General features: G+C 39.9%; 1 protein-coding gene across 6 annotated transcripts in view; it reads right to left on the bottom strand.

The window, feature by feature from the left end:
• Positions 1-23,428, bottom strand: part of TBC1D19 (TBC1 domain family member 19) — a 155,453-nt gene that overhangs the window by 19,252 nt on the left and 112,773 nt on the right. For all 6 annotated transcript variants that reach the window (XM_060299223.1, XM_060299222.1, XM_030832234.2 and 3 more), the window contains 3 exons: positions 19,597-19,681; positions 16,544-16,588; positions 685-717 (listed from right to left, as the gene is read on the bottom strand). In XM_060299223.1, coding sequence (XP_060155206.1) covers positions 685-717; positions 16,544-16,588; positions 19,597-19,681 — 163 coding nt within the window. The remainder of the gene's footprint in view (positions 1-684; positions 718-16,543; positions 16,589-19,596; positions 19,682-23,428) is intronic.

Below are 23,428 nucleotides of genomic sequence, written 5' to 3'. Positions count from 1 at the left end.
TTGGGGAGTAGGAATAGTTGGGACAACAATCTTCAACAAGCTAATATGTAATGCATGAAAATTTAAAAATTAAGTGGCACTTAAGGCATAGAGCATTCTTCCTCTTGCTAATCTTTGTTACGCTTCCTGCATTCCTCATTCAATGATACGTGAGGACACAAAGGTGCTCAGGGCTCTCAAACCTGCACATGCGTTTGTCACGTGTGCCTCAGGATGACTGGATGCTTCAATGTAATTGTTGCTGTGCACATCAGCCAGTCTGGAGAAATTATGAACTCACACTCAGTGTTGTCCCTCCCTTTGCGTTCTTTCTGACCTATTATTTTTTTTTAAAGACTTATGAGAATTAGTTTAGGAATTTAAGCAATCTCATTTTACGTCTATTAGAACTAAATATCAATGTGTGGCTCTAAGTTCCATTGAATTAGAAAATGGAAAACCACAGAACCATTTTCCTGGTATGTTCAATTCTAATTTGACAAGCAATCGCCATCTGAGCAATTATGATGACCCTTTATTTGAAAAAACTTTTAATTGGACATATAAACAGATATCAAATCCAATGTTTAAAAATGTTCACAATAACATTGTTAAGTGTGTGGTTGATGTAATATAAAGTGTGATTTTCATGTTTAATTTTCCAAAGTGTAATAAAAACAGTGAATATTTTAAAGCCCAACTTACCATACATTGAAAATCCATGAAAGGGGATTACACCTAAAAAAATAAAAAAGTATTTCTTTTCAATTAGTATACCCACTGAATTATTAGGTAAACTTTAGAGGATTAAAGCCAAAAATAGTGAGGTTTCCTATTTTTGCTTCAACTTTGTTCATGCATGTCAGAAAGACTTAGTGATGGGTCACCAACAAAACGATAGGCTTTTTAATACCTTTAGAAAAGCAATCTAGAGGTTTTCAATATATATCCAGTTAACTTTCTATTGATAAAGTTGAAAATTGAGACTGTGAATATGTGTTACAAAAAACAGAACAAGGCAGATCACAGAACTAAGTTTAAGAACTAACTATAACGGTTTCAGGAAGTCAATAGATTAAGTCCTTCTTGAAGCAACTTCATCCTATATACTGGAGTCCAATCTGTTAAAAAATAAGTGAGCATTTCAAGGCACCTCTTATATAGATGCATTCCCTTATAAACTTACCACAAATTACATCACAGGATGTGGTTTAGAAAAAATATTGGCAGGAATATGGTACAAATTCAGTGTAATCTTTGGCAAGAATTATACACAAGTAAAGTGCACATCCATTTAGAAGAACATACTTGAAGCCTAACTTGGTATGCTAAACATCTTGTCACAGTCTAAGTGAAAAATTAGAACTCGTACGGCTTAGGTTCAAAATGGAAGCTCTGTAATATAAACACCACCATAGATCTAACACAGTACTAAATCAGGTTGCAAACACAAAAGAAAGATGAGTTTACTTTTTTGAAAAATAGCACAGAAACGCTTCATTCATCTGACATGTTCAGAGGCAAAAACTTAGTGTTGCACTTGCGAACGTGGTCATGCTTTTCAGAGGTCACCTAGGGTAAGTTCTAACAAATGATAGTTCAGTCTCAGTCTAAAACATCCAGCAATAGGGGGCACATTCATTCACAATGCAACCAATTACAATCTTGAACAGGTTTAATTTGGGGGGAGTTATTTCTCATACGGAGTGAGACTCTGGTTCCTTGTAATCCCCACTTATGTTTCCTAGTTCTGACCACAAGGGTCACATGGAACACACCTAATTTATCTTCTGTGAAAACTTTCAGAAATACTGGAGGACGCTGTTCTCTCCCCCGCCCCCATCACCACCAGGTTGGGTTTTTTGTTTTGTTTTGTTTTTTGGTTTTTTTTTTTTTTTGGCTCTGAGACTTTATGAGTTTCTTTAACAGTTCCTCAGACTGAATACCTTCTCTATTCTATTCTCTGGACAAGCTGTAGTTTACGACAGTCCTTAAAGTGAGGTGATGAAAGCTTTTAAGCATTTTTCCTCCCTACACACCCCACAGCTAAAGCACAGTGCACTTGTGCAGTTGTTTCTGACCTAAGTAAAGAACTGTATTCTTATCTCTATTACATTTCCTCTTTGGTGAACCGTTCCAATTTGAGATAATCCTGGATTCTCATCCTGTTATCTAATGTATTCCCTCTTCTTCCTGGGTCCACATTGCTGGAAAGTTTGATAAATGCACTATCTATGTCCTCATCCAGAGCACTATAAAAATGTTGAACAAGACAGAGTGACGGGGTTTCCCTGGTGGCGCAGTGGTTAAGAGCCCGCCTGCCGATGCAGGGGACACGGGTTCGTGCCCCGGTCTGGGAGGATCCCACACGCTGCAGAGCGGCTGGGCCCTGTGAGCCATGGCTACTGAGGCTGCGCGTCCGGAGCCTGTGCTCCCCAACGGGAGAGGCCACAACAGTGAGAGGCCCGTGAACCGCAGAAAAAAAAAAAAAAAGACAGAGTGAGGACAGGACTTGTCACTAGAGACCTCCTTCCATACTGATAGTAATTCGTTGATCAGCACCCTATTGTGGTAAGTTAAGAACACAGACCAGATATCAGACAGACTTGGTTGGGTTCATCTAGCTCTGTTGTTTAAGAACTTTGTGTGCCTTTAGGTAAGTTCCTTAATCCCCTAAGCTTCGGTTTCCTCATCTCGTAAATCAGAGACAATGCTAGAACTACATAAATGATTAAATGAGATAATGACTGTAGCTCAGCCATTAATAAATAAATAGTTTAGACTCAATAAAAGTTAATTATTGATATTATTATTCACAAATTAGTTCATATTTCTTTGATGATTCTAGAAGTAATTTTATCAAAAAAAGTATGAGGAAAATCCAACATTATTCTGAACTAGTATGCCAGGTCAACCACCTTTAGAATTTTGTGCTGCATCACTCTTAAATTTCACAAGCTGTAATTCTCAGGATCTACCTTTTCCCATTTTTCCCTAGTCTTCTAGAACACACCACAGATCATGATGTCCAACTGTGTCTGAATTCTGTGCTGTTTATCATTTTCCCTGTTTATCTCTGTTTGATGAGCCACCCTGTTCTTTCAGAACCTTCCTGCTCTTCAAGTGCTGCACACTCAACTGCAGAACTCACTTCCCTCCTCTCTGGGAGGCTGATGCCACTGACATAAATTCTCACTTGTCTGTTCTTTACCTCAAACGTTCTTCACACATTTCATCTGTTTTCTCACTTCCCTTTAGGGAGGTCTTTGGAGGAAGATGCTTCTTCCTTTTTCTTTTTCAGAGCTACCATCTTCACCTGTGTTCTTAATCCTGTTTCCCTCACTTTCTCTCACAGAAGCTATGGTCAGATCTGTGGCTTGTCTATGTTTGGCCTGTGAGCTAAGAATGGATTTTACATTTTTGAAAGATTATTTTAAAAAACAACAAAGAGGAATATGTGGCAGAGACTGTTTGTGGCCAGCAAAATTTAAAATATTTACTATCTGGCCCTTTACAGAAAAGTTTGCCAACCTCTGCTTTGGAATCCTGCCCCATCAATTCTCCTCCTCACCCTTTTGTGTGCATCATTCAACAAATAGGAATTGAGCCTCTACTATGTGCCAGACACTGCTCTGAGGTCTGGAGCCTACTTTTTATTAGGGACAGGAAAGTCATGATAAAATAAGTGAATGTATGTCAGACAGTGATAAGTGCCACAAAGAGAAATAATGGAGGGAAGGGGGAGAGAGAGGAAAAGGCTGGGGGAGGGAGGAGGTCTTACTGATAAAAGAGCCACTGAAGCTAAGTAGACGAGAGTCACCTGGTAAGAGGTGACCGGAAGCAGGGCTTCGCATGGCGATTGCTGTGAACCGGGATAAGCTTCCTGAGGTCAGTGGCCTGAAGGCGAAGAGTGGTGGCATCGGCTCTCACCCCTGCTACTGGAGGAGCAGAGGCAAGGTGTGGGTAGGTCCTATCAAAGTACTCCTCTCTCCAGTCTCTCCTGTTTCACTGCAACCTTTCAGCCAAAGATATTACAAATACCCTTGCTAATAATAATGACACCAAAGAAGAGGAGGAGGGGGACTTGTCCATTTTCTTCCCTGAACCTTACTTTCCCATCAAACAAATCTCTAATCTCTCTCCTTTCCTTGAAGCCAAGCTTAACTTGTAAAAAACTATTCAAAGTAACTTCCTTTATTTCCACATTATATATATCCCCAATTCCTTAAACTGGTTTCCACCCCTCTCACCCCAACTCCTGATGGCTGAATCCAGGCATCTCCCCTCTGTGTGTGTCCTGGCCCCCTAGCAACTGAACGTTCCTTCTCAAACTTGAGCCCACCAGGCACTGATGACGCTGTGCAGATCAGGCTCCCTGCCTCAGAAACTTCTGCTGCTCAGCTGTTGTTTTTGTTTTGTTGTCTTTTGGACTAATTCTCTCTTCCGCACACTCCTTAAATGTAGCTACTTCCCAAGACTCTGTCATACTTGTTTTCTCTCTCCTTCCACCAGTATTCTCATTATTAACCTGTAATTCAAACAGTAAAAACCCAGTTTCCTGCGCCTCCTTCTGGACTATCTAGCTCTGTAAACAACTCCTTCCCTCCCTAGGCTTCACGGAAGAAAGCGTTGAGTCATCTTTGCTTTCTAGTCCTCCCTCAGCCCTTATACCTAAATGTGATTGTGCTCCTTTTCTGTCCCTTTAAGATAAAGAACGCTTAACTCTTCAGGATTCAGCCACAGTCTAAAATCAGCAGCTTCATTTTTCTTCCCTACCCCGCAAGCACAACTCTAACCCTGCCAAACTGATTGCCAACCCTTCAGCCTCTGGGGCTTAAGGACAAGGGCTGTAGGCCATGCTCTCCTACACCTCTAGCTGTGTCCCAGTCCCACCCCTGTGAGATTTTATTTTATTTATTTAAAAATAAATTTATTTATTTAATTTGTTTATTTTTGGCTGCTTTGGTTCTTCATTGCTGCGCGAGGCTTTCTCTAGTTGTGGCGATCGGGGGCTACTCTTCGTTGAGGTGCGCGGGCTTCTCATTGCAGTGGCTTCTCTTGTTGCAGAGCACAGGTTCTAGGCACGTGGGCTTCAGTAGTTGTGGCACACGGGCTCGGTAGTTGTGGCTCACGGTCTCTAGAGTGCAGGCTCAGTAGTTGTGGCGCATGGGCTTAGTTGCTCCATAGCATGTGGGATCTTCCCGGGCCAGGGCTCGAACCTGTGTCCCCTACATTGGCAGGTGGATTCTTAACCAGTGCGCCACCAGGGAGGCCCCCTTCGAGATTTTAAACAATGCTCCTCCTAGAAAGATCTCCCTGACAGCCCCTGACTCTCTACCCCCAATCATTCATTAATCAGTACTCTTGTATCAGCTGATTTGCCCTGACTGGTTGAGGTACCCTTTCACCTCTGTGAGCCTAGACAGACCTGAGCAATTCTGGTTCCACTTTCTACCTGTGTACACTTAGGGTGCTTACTTAACCTGTTTCCTTATCCAGTACTGCTCTTAGACCAAGGCAGGGGGCCTTGGAGTAAGGGCCCTGCTCTGGCCCTCCTCTGACTATACCCCTCACCCAGAGTTCATGTCCCTCCTTTCAGACCACAACCCAGACACCCAAGACTCTGAAATTCCCAGCCCAAAGGCTCCTAGCCAGCTTCCAGGGTCTGCACAGCCTCTTAGGTGGAGCTACCTTCTTGATGGGTGCTATCCTCAGGATGGAGAGGTGGGCAAAGGATGGTTATTTCTGGAAGATGTGAACAGAGCTTGGACCTGCAGGCTAGTGGGTCCACATGCATGAAGTCTGTCCAGGTGTGGGGTAGAGTCATAGATAAGAAGCGGGTGAGGGATACCACAAGCTAGGGACTTCTGAGGAGTCTAAGAATTCTGAATCTGAAACTGGCCTTCCAGACTGTTACAAAGGTATATTTTACAAGACAAGAAAACAAAGTAGACTTTACTTATCAGTTTATTAGTCTGATTTATAACTTCTAAAAATCTAGACTTATAGTAGGTGGGCTTCCAATTGCACTCCTGCCCTGGACCCTGCAAAAATTAGGAACAGACTTTCCTACAGCTGCAAAATGAGGACAATACCAATGAAGTTGTGAAAATTAAATAAGATGATGTATGTTACATGCCTAGCACAACACTTGATGCAAAGTCAGTACTTAACAAATGATGTTTTCATTCTCTTATCATACAATCATTTTTTGTTTTTCTCTCTTCCAGTGAAATAAATTACCTGAGTACAAAAACTATTCCTTATTTATCTCTATTCCCAGAGGCAAGCTTATTGCCCCGAATATAAAAGGCACTCATTAAATGTTTATGGAATGAATATATGCAGTCCTAGAGAATCTACCTCTACCATTTTTCAACTGTTCGCTTCCTTCCTACTGCCAGGGCTGAGTTCAGGCTCTGATGAACTATTACCTATGGTCCTGCAAGAGCGTCCTAATTGGTATCCCTTTACCAAAACTCTCTGCCCTCCAACAAACTTTCGTAATGGTTCAGGTTATCTTCTAGAAAGGTTGATGAGACCATGAAAAAGACCTCTACATCTATCGAGGATTCTCCTCTGACCATTCATCCATCCACCAAGTATTTGCTGAGTTCCTACTCACACGATTAATCAGTGTTTAAAAACCTACTCTGTAGCCTCTGGAGAGATTAAAATGAATATAACATTTTCTCTGTATCTATGGAATTCACATTCTAGCCTTATAATATAGGCTAAGTGTCTACAGAGTGAAATTCAAAACCTTGATCTGATCTTAACCATTCACGATGGCAACCTGAGATATATCTACCTGACTCTATACCTACTGTGGTACAGCCACACTAGATTATTCATCATCGTCAGAACTCATCATGCACTTTCATACTTTGGTAGCTTTGAACTTGGTAATTCTGTACCATGAATTGCTTTAATGTCTATCAAAACCTTGCTAAGGACAAGTAACGTCTCAGAGAAACATACCAAATCTCTTAATCATAATTAAATGCTCATTCTTCTGCATTCTCATGGCACTTTGTTCACATTTCCATCATTATAATTTCACAGTTTAGTGTTATCATTAGCTGTTTGACAGATTGCTCCAGAGGACGGGAAATATGTTTTATTCATCTTTGCATGCATTTTATGACGCCACATAGTTGATAATGAATATAGTTTTGCTGAATGAATGGGTAGATGGGTAAGTTAATGATGAATAGAGAAGGAGCAAGAAATTTATTGGTCTCTAGTCGGGAGATCAGGATTCCACTGTGGGCTTATCAGAAACCAGCTGGGTAACCTTAGCAAAGTCATCAAACCTCCTGAGCTTCAGTAATTGACTGTCATTAAAAGGGGCTAAGATTGTCTCTGAAATATCATCTAACTGTAGAGTTCTATGTCTAGATTATGTCTAGGGCAAATACAGAAAAATTTGTGAGATGTGAAGAAAACTGGACATATGAGAATCTTCCAATGGTTAAGATTCTTTACCAACTTAAAAGTTTTTTGCTTTCTAAAAACAAAAAAGTTCAAAACCAGATTAGATACACACACTGAAAGTCAATATTCCTAATGACACTATAGCCACCAGCTCTAGTTCAATGGAATACTTAGGAGGGTCCAAAGACCATCTTTCTTCTTTAATTTCTCTCTCTGTTTCTATCTTTGGTTGAGTCCCTTTTTCTTCCTGTGAACACCCATCTTTTTTCTATCTTCCCTAATTGCGGCTTCATTTTATTTCCTTTATTGATTATAAACTTTTAACATAATTTTAAAAGTTCATCTTCGCCTAATCATGTTGACATGTGAAAGAAAAACTAAGAGAGAAAAATAAGTTCATAAATAGAAGGCATATTTTGGTACCTTACAAAAATATAAGTATACATTATATCTTTCTAAATACTAAATATCAAAACAGGTTGCTATTATACAAAACCCCTATATTCTTATGCAAAAACAATTTTTCCTTCCTCTATTAAGTACTGAAGAAACCTTTAAACAAGCATGTTAAAGTAGTCAGAAATGAAGACCTTACTATTATTATTTTCATCTTCTACAAATATTAATTAAAGATGTCCTAAGTATAGGAATACCTTAATCAAGACAGAGCGCTTTTCATTAGGAAAGTTAGAGTGAATGAATTAGTGAACTGCCAAGAAGCAAAAGGGATGCATGTATTAAGATGACCCATGGTAGGACTTCCCTGGTGGCGCAGTGGTTGAGAGTCCGCCTGCCGATGCAGGGGACACGGGTTCGTGCCCCGGTCCGGGAAGATCCCACATACCGCGGAGCGGCTGGGCCCGTGAGCCATGGCCGCTGAGCCTGTGCGTCTGGAGCCTGTGCTCCACAACGGGAGAGGCCACAACAGTGAGAGGCCCGCGTACCGCAAAAAAAAAAAAAAAAAGATGACCCATGGTTAATCACACTTTCACCATATTTCCCCCAAGTCCTGAAATCTATAGCTGCTCTATAAGCAGCTAGGTTATAAGCTATTTGAGGCAAGGGCCACAATTCATACTGTGTATCATCTTCAGCATCCAGCATGGTATTTTCTACAAGTGAGATGTTCAATATATGTTGTTAATGATGGAAATTCAAGCATTTATAAGTATAATCATAGCTTATAAATAAGATATTAAAGTATTAGATTCATTTATGAATAAGCAATTAACATATAGGACAGGAGGTTCTCAATAACTCAGTGTTGAAATTATAAATGGCCCACAAAGTCATACAGACATGCATTCGAGTCTTGTGTGCCTCCAGGAAAGTTACCAACACTCTCTGAGTCTCTATTTTCATTTTTGAAAATGGAGATAAATACTACTAACTTCACTGGGTTGTACTAAAGCACCAACGAGTTAATGTATTTAAAGCGTACCAGTACAGTATTCAGTACACAGCAGATGCTCACTAACTATAGCTATTTTATGCTCTCAGAAGGGAGAGTACCATATTTAAGTATCAGCTTAAACCTAAGGGAAAAAAAAATTTTGTCAGTATTAAATAAAGGTTCACTTCTGCTTAATCAAGATTAACCAGGGCTTAGGATTCCAGAAGAGCGTACATAGTTTGCTCTGTTGAAGAAGGACAATGTCAGATTCTGGCAAACAAACGTAGGAGGCATAAGAAGCAGTGAATTCATTAACACTCCAGGGCACATACCACCTAAAACATTTCTTTGATCTCAGAGGCTGTCATGTTCTTGACGAGTTTTTCAAAATCCTTTCCTTTCCCTCTCACCACTTCAGTCTTTTAAGGGCCAAGTTTTCAGCCACCTGGCCTTCATCCAAGAGGCATTGGGATGCTTGGGACACCACCGTTAATCTGGCCTCAGAGTTCTACAAGTCTGCTATGAGTGATTATTTTAAGATCCTAGCCTACCTCTATCTAACTGAAGAAAGTCTAAAATACTAACTGCCTACTCCATTCAATAGAAATAACTTTATAAAGTAATGATTTAATGGGCCTTTGACATAGTCCAGAATGGTAAACATCATCAACAAAAATAAATCTTGAACTAGATGAGATATAAATAGTAAATATGACTCAGAAAACACTCCAAATATCAACAAGCTTTGCACTTACTAAATATTTCCCCTTCATTTCCTCACTGTCTCTATTAATACTTAGCGTTTATAGTTGTACCATAACTCTCACATCTGATTCACTTTAACATCATTCCAGTTGAAAGCAAATTTTTACACTCTTTCATTTGGGATTACTTAGTACAATTTATTTAATTCAATGTTGAAATAATCATTTCCTCTGTTTATTCTCATTTCACATGTAGCCTACAGGTCAGTAAGCATAGGGATTAGGACAATGGTCAAATTGTTTTCTAGCTATTTCTATTATCTTTCTGAATTGGAACTTCAGAATATGACATTGTTAGTTTATTAAATTTAGTAGTTAAAAGTTCCCAAAACATCAGAACATAACCATGTTTAAATATCAATCTAGAAATGATACTTTAAATAATTAGTTTTTCAATTTATGTCCAAAGTTACACATGACGTGAATTTTGGATTATGCGATGTTTTTAATTTATTTAATTAATTTAGATAACAAAGTACACTGCTATTTATCAACCTGACACTTGCAGGCAGATTTAAAATGATATATTTTTGTTATTTCTTCCAAGAGCCTTTCCTCATCTTTGTGAGGGGTTGTCCTGCACACTGTAGGACATTTAGCAGCAACCCTGGCCTCTAACCAGGAGATACTGGTAGTATATCCCTCCCCTCTGACAACCAGAAGTGTCTTCAGACATTGCCAAATGTCCCTGGAGGGTAAGGGGGTGGAATTGCCCTTACTGGAGAACCACTGCTCTGGAGTCCTAACACTCCTCTCCCTAATGTTCACTAGCAATTACTTATTTTGTCTTGTAGGAAACAAATGGTATTAGCAAATTATGATGTTTGTTTATTTTAAGTCTCAGTCAGATCTATGTATATTTTTCCTATAAGTCTCACCTCCTTGCTTCTATTCTTGCTCCTCTATATCCTTCTACATTCATTCCCTCATTCCTTAGCTCACTCATTCAATAATGTTTCCTGAGCAGTGACTTTATGCCATGCATGATTCTAGATGCTAGATAATATTGGTCATCAAACTATTAAGGTCCTTGTTCTCTTGGAGCTTATGCTTTTATTCTACATAGTAGTCAGGATGATCTTTTAAAAATATTCATCAGGAATTGGAGGAGAGATGTCACTGAGAAGAATGAAATAGAAAACTCTAAAACACCATCCCTCTGCTATAGCAATGGTCAAAGTGGCTAGAACTGTTAGAATCAACTTTTTTGAATTCTGGAATCTAATAAAAAACTTACAACAACCAAGGAAATACTTAATAAAGAAAGATGCTATGGAATTTTGGAAAGAGAAGATTGTGGTATTTTAATGTACCCACCTACTACCCCCCACTCTCTAGTTTGGTGGCTATAAAGACAACTGTCCACATTCCTGGTGTGGCTTTCTCATGCCAGAGGGGCAATATAGATCTTGAATCAAAAAATTGTGGTTGTGTGTTTTGACCTGTCTAGTAGCTACCTGAGGGATTGGGCTGAAGTGGCCAGCCAGGTGATATTTATCAGATTTATTTATTTATTTTTAATAAAAGCAAATGTATTAGCCTTAGCCACCTGGGGCAGCAAGGGATAACAGATGGGGCAAGGACTAGGCAGACTGAAAAGGCTTGGAAGGAAGAGACTGGAGAGGCATAAATATGGAGGGATAAAGGCTTTGAAAAGCTCCTCTGTAATGAGGGGAAATCTAGAAAAGACCTGAGAAGAACTTCAGCTTTCATTTCTGCCTGATTTCTGGGCCATATGCAAGTAGGAAGTGAAAGCTAAGGCAGAGCCGTAAATGGCCTGGCTAAGCCTTGAAGGAGTACTCCCTATACAGAGTATATCAGTGAAGACTGATTTTAGTTTCAGACATTTAAGGAAATCTCTGTCAAATCACTAACTGATCACTAAGCTAATGGAACAGGGACTTCAGGGGGCACTCAATACAAAAAAAGATAATTTGTACAAAAACAGTTTAGAAAAGTCACTAAAAAACTACAACCCACAACAAGCAACAGCAAGTTCTGGGGAGGGGAGAAAATCTGATTTTTCAGAGTTACCACAATGTAATGCTCAAGATATCCAGTTATCAACAGCAAAAAAATTACTATGCATGCAAAGAAGTAAGTATAGTCTATTAACAGCAAAACAAGAAATTAATAGAAACTGCCTCTAAGGGAGCCCAGACATTGGACTTACTAGACAAAACTGTAGAACAACTGTCCCCCTAACTGGCCTGGCCCCTGTCTACCTCTCACCTCACCTTGTACCAGTTTATGTTTTGCTCACTCTCATGAGTCACACTGGCCATCCTGTTGTTCTTTAGTTCATCAAGTATGTTCCTCTTAGGACTTTAAACATGTTGCATTCCCTTTGGAGTGCTCTCCTCCTCCTTTGCACAGCTCACTCTGCACATTCTGGGCTCTGTTCACATTCTACCTCCTCAGAGGCATCTTTTCTGACTTCCTTATCTACAATAGCTGTGCCTTTCCCCCACCTCCCTACCTACTATCAATTTCTGTTCCCTTTAATTGTTCACGTCACTCTCTGAAATTATTTTCAGAGTTACTTATTTACGGTAGCTACTTATGTACTTGTTTATTGTATGTCTCCCTCACTAGGATGGAAGCTCCTTGGCAGCAGGTACTTTACCTGTGTCCTTTAATAAGTATTTATTAAATGAATAAATAAAGTTATACATGTTGAACAAAGAATAAGAACAAGAAAAGCTTAAAAATTTCCTGTGAGGAGTCTCCTTCAGCTCAGAAATTTTTGCTCACCAGTTGTTTAATAAATCTACTAGAGAAAGTTTTTCCACTGACAAGGCTTCAAATAAGGTGACAGGGTAATGTCCGATGCCATGATGGCCTGTTATTTCCATCCTAGGAAAGGAGATCACAGGTGGGGAAGTGAGTGAGCAAACCTCTGTCCCCATTTAAGCAGCTTCCGGGTCAGGGGTGGACAGTGTGTCAGTGAGCTGCAGGCAAAGCTCTCTGGGTGAGCCCCTGTGACCACAAAAGCCAGGCCACTTTTGGTGGCAGTAGAAGAGGTGTCCTTGAGATTTCAAAGTAATCCCGTCTTTGGCAGAGGTTGAAAAACAGGGCGGGTAATATACAAATGTTGGGTGATATTGCCTTGAGTAAAGAGCAAAGGGACAGTGGGCTGACTGCTCTTTGTCTCTTCTTGTTCTGCAGTTTCAGAATCAATCCCCAGAGAAGAATCTCCTCTGATTCTGGTAAGGTTCTAAAACAACCAGAGACAAGAAATGATACTTAAGTATTAAGATTATGAACAGCTTATGAACAGCTTTTAATGTACCCACCTACTACCCCCCACTCTCTACTTTGGTGGCTATAAAGACCACTGCCCACATTCCTGGTGCAGCTTTCTCATGCCAGAGGGGAAAATACAGATCTTGAATCAAAAAAGGTGGGTAAATTAAAATACCACAATCTTCTCTTTCCAAAATTCAGTAGCATTTTTCTTTCATAAGCTTATAATAAATGGGTTTATTCCATTAAACATTAAACTATTTTTTTTTCTAGATGAAACTGTTTCTAGAACCTGTTATATACATCAAAAATTTCAATATATTAACCGCTTAATTTTCTTCTAAAAGATACTACAATGAACTCAGTAACATTTTTCTGAGGTAGTAGGGCATGGTGATTAAGAATACTGCTTCTTGGGACTTCCCTGGTGGTCCAGTGGTAAAGAATCTGCCTTACAATGCAGGGGACTCAGGTTCGATCCCTGGTCGGGAACTAAGATCCCACATGCCTCGGGGCAACTAAGCCCCCATGCCACAACTACTGAGCTCGTGCGCCTCAACTAGAGCCTGCGTGCCGCAAACTACACAGCCCACATGCTCTGGAGCCTGCGTGCCACAACTAGAGAAGAGAAAAACCCGCACGCCACAACTAGAGAGAAGCCTGCGTACTGCAACAAAGAGCCTGTGTGCCGCAATGAAAGATCCTGCATGCCTTAACGAAGATCCCGCGTGCTGCAGCTAAGACCCGACGCAGGCTAAAATAAATGATAAACATATTTTTTTTCTTAAAAAAGAACGTTTTTTTTAAAAAAAGTCTGACTTCTTTTCTGAAGTCAAAGAACTTGGGTTCAAAGCCTGGCTTTGCCACTCACCAGCTGGGCAAGTTAACACTCTGTGCCTCAGCTTCTTTATCTATAAATAGGGATAATACTAGTAGCTGCCTCAGAAGGTTCTTGTAAGGACTAAATGAATTAATACATGGGATGTACTTAGCACACTGCTTAGTATATAGTTCTGCATGGAAAAGTGTTAGCTGCTACTGCTGTGACTACTATTACTATTATTGTTATAGCAATATTTTTTTTCTTGGTGCCTTAGCTCGTTATAAAAGTCTTAAATTACTATAATATGTTACAACGCAATGATACTTATTTAAAGGGTGGAGGGTTATTGGCTTTTACATGAAATGGTCCCAGACCTATTTGCAGGAGTGCTTTTATATGCTGTTTTATAGCTTTTCTATTTTCCTTTGTGAGGTCTCTGATTTTCACTTCTACTGTTGTTAACCATTTTTCCTATGTATATCAGTTTCTTTCTGTACTTCTTTTGTTACAGGGGTCATAAAAACCAGCAAACCAAGTTTGTTAGGCATGTGTGTCAAGTAAAAGCAAATATATTCTAAACTAAGTTGGAAAAGCTCTCCTATATATGAATAGAGAAAAGAAAGTTGACTCCACGGACATTTCATTTGGCCTTTCAGAGGTATTTATTTTTTCTTATTTTCCGATTCTTATATAAATATAAAAAGTTATATGAAAATTAAGTTTCTGGGGAGACAGAGGTAACAAAGTTTACACATAAATGTTAAGATTAAAAAGCCTCTAATTTAGTTCAAATAAATACTCATTAAGGTCCTACTATAGCTAGATACCAGAGGAGCAAAAATGAATGATATGGCCCTAAACCTCAAGAGGCTTGCAATCTAGAGGGGGAGATAAAGCATAAACAATTAATGCCAAGATAATATAGTAAGAGATACCGAAGATACTCACACTGGATACTATGGGAGCCTAGAGGAAGGGCCCTTAACCTCACCTGGGGCTCCAAGGAAAGTCTCCTGGAGAGGATCATGCCTGAGCTGAACCAGAGGGCAGTCAGGTGAAGACATGTTGAATGCGCTATTACAAGCATAGGAACAGAAGTCATGAGGTAGGAAAGCAGCATAGTGCTTTTCTGAGAGTATGTAGCTGTGTTTGTGTGAAGAATTAATAATTTGATATTGTTGCAATTAAAAAAAAAGTGAAATGGGAAATGGTGAGAAATGAAGCTAGGAGTTAGACTGAATAGGGGCCAGAGTCAAGAGAGGTTGTCTTATGCCATGCTGAGAGGCTTGGACATTGCCTATAAAGAAATGGGGAGCCATTAATAAAACTTTAAGGAGAAAAATGGCAATTTTCAGATTTTCCTTTTAGCTGTATAACTGAGACAGCATTGTAAAAGACAGAGAAAAGCTAGAAAAGACTGGAGGAAGGGAGACAAGTTAGGTGTCAGTTGCAATGAATAAACTAGAGATAGTAAAGCCTGAATGAGGGCAAGGTAGTAGTTATGGTGAGGTAGAGAGGGTTCCAGATGTAGTTTGAAGATAAGATTGGATGATCCTGGTGATTTATTAGATGAAGGGGGTCCAAGATTGAAAGGAATCAAGGATGACTACCAGATTTTAGGCCTTGAATTACTGGTTAAATGAGAGTACAATTAACGGGAGAGAGAAAGAGGACAGCGTTTGGTTTATCTTGTTGCTGTCGTTTTGTTTTTTAAATTTAAGTTTGCCTTTGTTGTTTTTCTTTTTTAAATAGTGGGCATATGAAGAGTAATTAGTTCAGGTTAAATTTGCGTTAAATAATGTAGAAGTCAGAATTGAAGATATCACTTTTAGAGTAATTAACAAATAGAAGCAAGAGAGCAGAGAAGAAGTCCTAGGAAAATGTGTGAAAAGAAGAGAAGCAGAAAAAAAAAAAGAGCAGCAGAACAAGAGTGGGGTGGGACATTGGAATGCCAGTGCTTAAAGAGGGACAGAGGAGGCTAGCCTGTGAAGGAACCTGGGACAGCACACTGAGAGGTACAAGGAGAGGACAGTGCCATGAAAGCCAAGGATGAGTTCCAGATGGGCTGGTCAGTAAAGAAGCTAGACGCAACTTGTATCAGCTGCATTTTGTGAGCAATCACTACACATCCGGTGCTGTGTCATACAGTGTTATCTCCTTTAATCTGTTACCCATGTGCTAGAGATGACAAATCTGAAGTTCAGCGAAGATGTATAACTTACCCAAGGTCATAGGGTGAGTTGGCAGAACTGGGATCTGAACCCAGGTCTGCAGGATTACAAAGCCCATGTTCTTAACTCTGCTGGAGTAAAAGAACTTCTTCAGGATGCAACATTATAGTATCATAATAAGGACTGCTATATATTGCTTTTCCAAGGAGCATATCTTAAAACTATCTGATAATCTCAAAGAAATGATATTCAAGGAGGTCACTATACATTTGATCACTTTAATCAAAACATACTTTTTTCAGTGACGTATTTCTTGAAATATTTTTATTTCATAAATATTACACTTGTCAAATCATGAGAACAATAAAGTGCAACACAAGGCAACCCACTCATTAGGGCACTGCTCCAATAAAGCCAAAAGGAAGGTCCTAGACGGACGAGTTAATGTCCTTCAGAGGAAAGCTAAGCACCCTGGACTTAGACACCTGAGTCTTCTTAGCTTTCTCACAAATGCTGCTACTGGTCTCAAGGAAAATCAGAAAGGATATGCACAGTTCAGCAAAAAACTACCACAAACATGAAATTAATTAGAATAGTTATTCTATAGAAGGTTTATTTTAGATGATAAATTATTATCCATTTAAAGATAGAGAATAAGAAGTCACAGTGCTATTATAAAAGTTGTAATTTTTCTATTTCCCACTAGAGGGAGGAATAGCATTGCTCTTACCATTTGGTGGATAAAAGACAGCATATTCTTCTAGTCCTAGTTTTCCTGTAAGAGAAAACCATAGAGAGTTCCAATATGATTAGATAAAATAGAAAAAACTTTAAAAATTAATTTTGTGAATATACTAAAAATTAATGGAATTTATAAACTACTATAGTACAATCTCCTTTCATTTCATTTTATGATATGGAATTAATTTGAAAATATGCCAGCCAATCTTTTGGTATTAGCAAATCCTTTCATCAACTAAAGTCAATAATATAAACTTAAGCACTACAAGGTAAGTGATATAAAATAATTAAAAGAACAAACATTTTCAAGCTCCTTAAGCACTTAAGAAGAGCAGCATCTATTTGTAAGCCTAGAATTGTTGTGTTAATTATTAAGTAATTCTAGTCTAGTCATTACAGTAAGTCCTAAGCTTTGCAACACCTCATTAGTTTACATTTTATGGAATGAGCTAAGAAGTTAAAATTAAATGTCTTTCACTGTATGGTGGTAATATTTTCTGAATTCCTAAACAATTGATATGGTCTGAGAATGAGGTTAAATATTTGAAATCAGGATTATCTCAGAAAATTAAAGTATATTCACCATAATTAAATGTTTAAGTGAGTTTTTAAAAGTTTTTCCTCAAAACTTTCAAAGGTCTGAGTTTTTTCCCACCTTCTACTGAGGTGGGAAAAAGTAGGTAGCTCTTGTCTTGACAGTTTTTCTAACACTGTTGAGTCTACTGAAAAGTCACATGCGTTTTTGCACTTGGCTTTAAGGTAAGATTTTTAATTAAAAAAACTTTTTTGGTTGGGAATGGTGGGAGAGAGGAAATGAAGAACTGCATGAGCAGTTTAGGTTAGGGTGGAGACAACAAGGGTTGATCTTGTGAGTAAGAAGAGAATGAAATGATAGATGGGTAGGTAGGTCGATGGATGGATGATAGAGAATACCTGCTGGGTACCCAATACTGGGCTAGGTGCCGAGAGGCAAACAGAGTAGATATGAGATATGGTGTCTGAACCATGTGGCTTATAATCCAGACTAAAACAGGAAACATTAAGATATCTTTGCTAAGTTTTCTGGCACAGCCTTTAAGTGCTTTAGAGGTTTCGAGGAGAGGGAAATTGATGATGGGTTGGTGGACTTGGAGACAATGGAAAATGTATATTGGTCTCTGTCCCTGGTTGCTGGCACAGAGCTCCTGAAACCCTTGTACTTTCCTAAGTGATAAGAGCATTAGGAGCATCTTTCATTCTATTGGGGTGACTCTGAGTGGGCTTCTGAACGGGCGCTGGTCACCAGAAAGACCATGCCTTGATTAGAAGCCCCACCCCCTCATACTCCAGAGGGACTGGAAATGGAGTTTAATAATTGATCATGCCTCTGTGAGGAAGACTCCGTAAAACCCCAGAAGTAGGGGGTTTGAAGAGCTTCTAGGTGGGCAAACACATCAACACTGGGAAGAAGACGCACTCCAACTCCATGGGGACAGAAGCTTCTATGCTTGTGACCCTCCCAGGCGTAGCCCTATGTGCCTCTTCATCTGGCTGTTCATTTGTATTCTTTATCATATCCTTTAACCAACTGGTAAATGTTAGTACGTGTTTCCCTGAGTTCTGTGGGCCTCTCTAGTACATCAGTCAAACCCAAGGAGAGGGTTGTTGGAATGTCCAGTCTAAAGCCAGTTGGTCAGAAGCACAGATGATAACCTAAGCTTGTGACTGGTGTCTGAAGTGTGTGTGTGTGTGTGTATGTATGTGAGGACTGAGTCCTTAACCTGTGGGATCTGACACCATCTCTAGGTAGACAGTGTTAGAATTGAGTTAAACTGCAGGACACCCAGGTGGTGTCAAGACTAGCTTGTTATTGTGGGGAAAACTCCCCACATATGTGTGACCAAAAGTGTCAGAAGTGAAGTGCTTTGTGTGAGTAGTAAATTAAAAACACAGGAGCAAAACACAGTAGGAAAGAATTGGGTTTTTCCCTACATAGAAGGAAATAATCTGAGTTTTTCTGATACTGTGAGATATAGGCTAGTTCTTCAAGAACCTATGATTTTGGGGGTGGAGGAGTGGGAATCTTTCCATGTTTAGGGAATATATAGAGGCTTAGAATGAAAGTGGGAATAATGTGGAATAAACAGAGAATCAAAGTTAGCTAGGTTAAGACAGGATCAACTGATGGAGGGCTGAATTAAAATTTGGCTGAATTTAGAGGTAAGTCCATTAGATAAGTTCTATAATCAGTTTTTCAGCAGATGATGTGAAAGAAACAAACAAGTAAACCAAATGCTTCTATCAATTCAGTATAGAAGCAATGTAACCAAGAGAGCCCCCAAGTAGGGGGAGCCTGATCCCAGCACTGGCAATGTGGGCCTGTCTTAGGGCAGGGGTTGTAGTAATCAGGCAGACGGTTGGACTTAGGAGATACAGGACAAACAGCATCTTTCTTTATGGGAATAGCAGAATGACCATACACAATAGGCTTATAAGCTTCCAGTGCTGGGTGTTCACTACTTAATAAAAAGGAGGAAGCGGGGAAAGGCTTCCAGCTGAAATTAGTTCAATTGCCAGGTGATAGCAGGATACTGAAATAGCATAATCTTGTAGGCAGCTAGTGATAAAGAGAAGAAAGCAATAAAATAGAATTAAGAAAGCTAATAGCATATAAATTATACCAAACTTTAAGTGTGGTGTAACATTTTGAGAGAAGGAGTAAAGAAAGCAAGAAAAAGAAAATTCAACTGATAAACTCATAGTTAGAAGGGTAAGTAAAAGTCAACAGATATGGCAAAAACAGCAACAGAGGAGAGAGCAAACAGGAAAAATAAAGAAGTAATTTTAAATGCTGTTTTGGAGAACCACTTTCCTGTGATCTGCGATAAGTGGCTTGGGCACTGATTTAAGTAGGAGTGAAAGATAGTTACAATAACCTGAGAGACATCTTATTAAATAATTTACAACAAAAATTTTGACAACCAATATATGCTATAAAATAAACAGTCTTGGCATGATTATGTAAGTGTTAAAGAATACTTCCTTTATATACTAAAATTTTACCTCTTATGTATGATTTCGGTGGTGAAGCACTGTTGTATGCAAAGTGACCCAACACAGATGTATCTCGGGAGAAACAAAGTAATACCTGGGTACAACATTGGAAAAAACAAACAATTAAGCACTGTTTTTTTCCCTTTATTTTGTATTGAGATATGGTTGCATTACAATGTTGTGTTAACTTGTGTACTTTTTATTTTTTTAACATCTTTATTGGAATATAACTGCTTTACAATGTTGTGTTAGTTTCTGCTGTATAACAAAGTGAATCAGCTATACGTATACATATATCCCCATATCCCTTCCCTCTTGCGTCTCCCTCCCACCCTTCCTATCCCACCTCTCTAGACGGTTACAAAGCACAGAGCTGATCTCCCAGTGCTATGCGGCTGCTTCCCACTAGCTATCTATTTTACATTTGGTACTGTATATATGTCCATGCCACTCTCTCACTTTGTCCCACCTTACCCTTCCCCCTCCCCATGTCCTCAAGTCCATTCTCTACGTCTGCATCTTTTTTTTTTTTTTGTGGTACACGGGCCTCTCCCATTGCGGAGCACAGTCTCCGGACGTGCAGGCTCAGCGGCCATGGCTCACGGGCCCAGTCGCTCCGCGGCATGTGGGATCTTCCCAGACTGGGGTACAAACCCGTGTCCCTTGCATTGGCAAGCAGACTCTCAACCACTGCGCCACCAGGGAAGCCCCTACGTCTGCATCTTTATTCCTGTCCTGCCCCTAGGTTCTTCATTACCATTTTTTTTTTTTTTTAGATTCCATATATATGTGTTAGCATACGGTATTTGTTTTTCTCTTTCTGACTTACTTCACTCTGTATGACAGACTCTAGGTCCATCCACCTCACTACAAATAACTCAATTTCGTTTCTTTTTATGGCTGAGTAATATTCCATTGTATATATGTGCCACATCTTCTTTATCTATTCATCTGTCGATGGACACTTAGGTTGCTTCCATGTCCTGGTTATTGTAAATAGAGCTGCAATTAACATTGTGGTACATGACTCTTTTTGAATTATGGTTTTCTCAGGGTATATGCCCAGTAGTGGGACTGCTGGGTCACATGGTAGTTCTATTTTTAGTTTTTTAAGGAACCTCCATACTGTTCTCCATAGTGGCTGTATTAATTTATATTCCCACCAACAGTGCAAGAGGGTTCCCTTTTCTCCACACCCTCTCCAGCATTTACTGTTTGTAGATTTTTTGATGATGGCCATTCTGACTGGTGTGAGGTGATACCTCACTGTAGTTTTGATTTGCATTTCTCTAATGATTAGTGATGTTGACCAGTTGATTCTTTTAGTGTATTTTTAATCTACAAAAAAGAACCAACTTGAAGAAATTTAATAAGATAAGATGTGTAGAGCAGGGACCCTAGGTAACTACGATGGCACAGAGAAGTTTGAAAAGTGCAGGAAACTGGAACTAGGCTCATTGCTGGGATGCAGCAGCTGGCAGTGGGCATGTCAGGGTGGGAGGGAAGGCAACTCATGGTATCTAAAAGGGATTAGCAGCAGTAGAACAAGTGGCAGCCCAGCACAGGTTAGAAGCTGGTTGTTCTGACCAGCAGGTAGATATGGCAACTCTACCTAGAGAGGAAAATAGGTAGGGCAGAAAGTCAAAATCAAAGATGTCCAGTAGGAGGAGCTGGATTGTTGATACCAGCCTGGAGGCAGGGGACCAATCCCCAGGAAGGTGATTAGTGAGTGACAGGAAATCTAGGTCCTGGTATTAGAAGTCCTGGGATTCAAAAGATGTTACTGAGAAAAGGATTCGGGAATAACAGAAAAAGGCAGAAGTCCAGTTAACAGAACTGGGGAACAAAATCAGGGCTCGACTAGCAGCAGGAGTGAATGGAGAGGGGAACCATGAGTTCAAGACACAAGAGAGGGGCCCAGCTTTAGAAACAGGATAGATATGGAGACTGGGCATCAGTCAGGTGCAGTCATGAGATACGTACCAACCATTGCTGCTGATTTATTTTTATATATTAAAAGACTATGCAAGCAATACATGTTTATGATAAAAATAAGAAAAAAAATTAGAAATAGAGATAATTAAGAAATGGAGAAAGAAGACCCACAATCTCACCAGTGTTAATATTTTGATAAATATCCTTCCGGGCTGTTCTTATACATACATACATAAATTTTTCCAACAAAATAGGATTACGCATACTGTTCTATACTCTACTTTCTCTCAGTATTATAAAATAAGGGATTTCCCTGGTGGTGCAGTGGTTAAGAATCCACCTGCCAATGCAGGGGACACGGGTTCGATCCCTGGTCTGGGAAAATCCCACATGCCGCGGAGCAACTAATCCCATGTGCCACAACTACTGAGCCTGTGCTCTAGAGCCCACGAGCCACAACTACTGAGCCCACGTGCCACAACTACTGAAGGCCGCATGCCTTGTGCTCCACAACAAGAGAAGCCACTGCAAAGAGAAGCCTGCACACCGCAACGAAGAGTAGCCCCTGCTCACCGCCACTAGAGAACGCCCACGTGCAGCAATGAAGACCTAACACAGCCAAAATTTTAAAAATAAAGTAAATAAATCTGTAAAAAAAAATTATAAAGTAAGTATTTTCTACCCACATTTTTTAATGCTGCAGAATAATCCACTATACAGACGAACAATAGTTTATTTTTTGCGGTACGCGGGCCTCTCACTGCTGTGGCCTCTCCCGTTGCGGAGCACAGGCTCCGGACGCGCAGGCTCAGCGGCCATGGCTCACGGGCCCAGCCGCTCCGCGGCATGTGGGATCTTCCTGGACTAGGGCACGAACCCGTGCCCCCTGCATCGGCAGGTGGACTCTCAACCACTGCGCCACCAGGGAAGCCCTGATGTGTATTTTAATTAGGAACCTAAAAGTGGTCAGGAAATGAGCCTGGGATAATAAGATTTTGGAACAGGTCACCGGGACAAGACAAATAAGCCTAGGGTTGAAGGGAGAGGTCCAGAAAGCCCCAAAAGACAAATATAAATTAAAGATAAATAAAAATTTGGAAGTTGTCAGTGTACAGATGGTACTTAAAGTCAGGAGAATATATGAGATCACCAATGGCAAAGATGGGGGAAAAAAAGAGGTCCAAGGACTTATCCTTGGCGTTACTCCAGGGTATGACAGGGAGATGAAGAGAAAGCAGCAAAGGTGAATGAGAATGCCAGCCAGTAAGATAGAAGGGAACCAGAAAGCATGATATCCTAGAAGCCAAGTGAAGCAAGAGAATCAAAGAGAAGGCATGATTGAGTGACCAAACAGATAAAGTAAGGTGAAAACTGGGAAATGACCAGCAATATGAAATCACTCGTGATCTTCAGTAGGACAAGTTGGGCACAAAAAGACTGATTAAGGAAGGTTCAAGAGAGAATAGGAGGATAGGACTTAGAAACAATATCTGCAGATTTTTTAAAAAGAAGTTTTGCCAAATAAGGGAACAGGGGAATGGGGCAGTAGCTGGAAGGGATAAGAGATCAAGAAAGATTTTTGTTTCACTTTATTTTGCTTTGTTTTTCAGGTTGAGAGAAATAACCATGCAGTTGTATACTAAGAGGAGTGATTCAATAGAAATGGGAAAATTGATGATGGAAAAACTAACAATTGCACTGCCTTTGAGTACCGAGGGAAGATGAGTTTCAGTGTCCAAATGCAGGGACTGGCTTTGTTATAAATAAAAGCACGGGCAGTTTATCCATAATAAGAGGAAGGGAAAGCTGAATATATGGGTGCAGAGGCAGGTAGGTGGAATACGTGTGATGGAGGGCGGTTCTCAGAACTTTGATTTTTTTCAGAAACAGGACTCAAAGTCATTAC

The sequence above is a fragment of the Globicephala melas genome, chromosome 5 (assembly GCF_963455315.2).
Source record: "Globicephala melas chromosome 5, mGloMel1.2, whole genome shotgun sequence".
Lineage (NCBI taxonomy): Eukaryota > Metazoa > Chordata > Mammalia > Artiodactyla > Delphinidae > Globicephala > Globicephala melas.
Note: the sequence above shows the minus strand (reverse complement) of the source record. Positions and strands in the feature narration are given on the sequence as shown.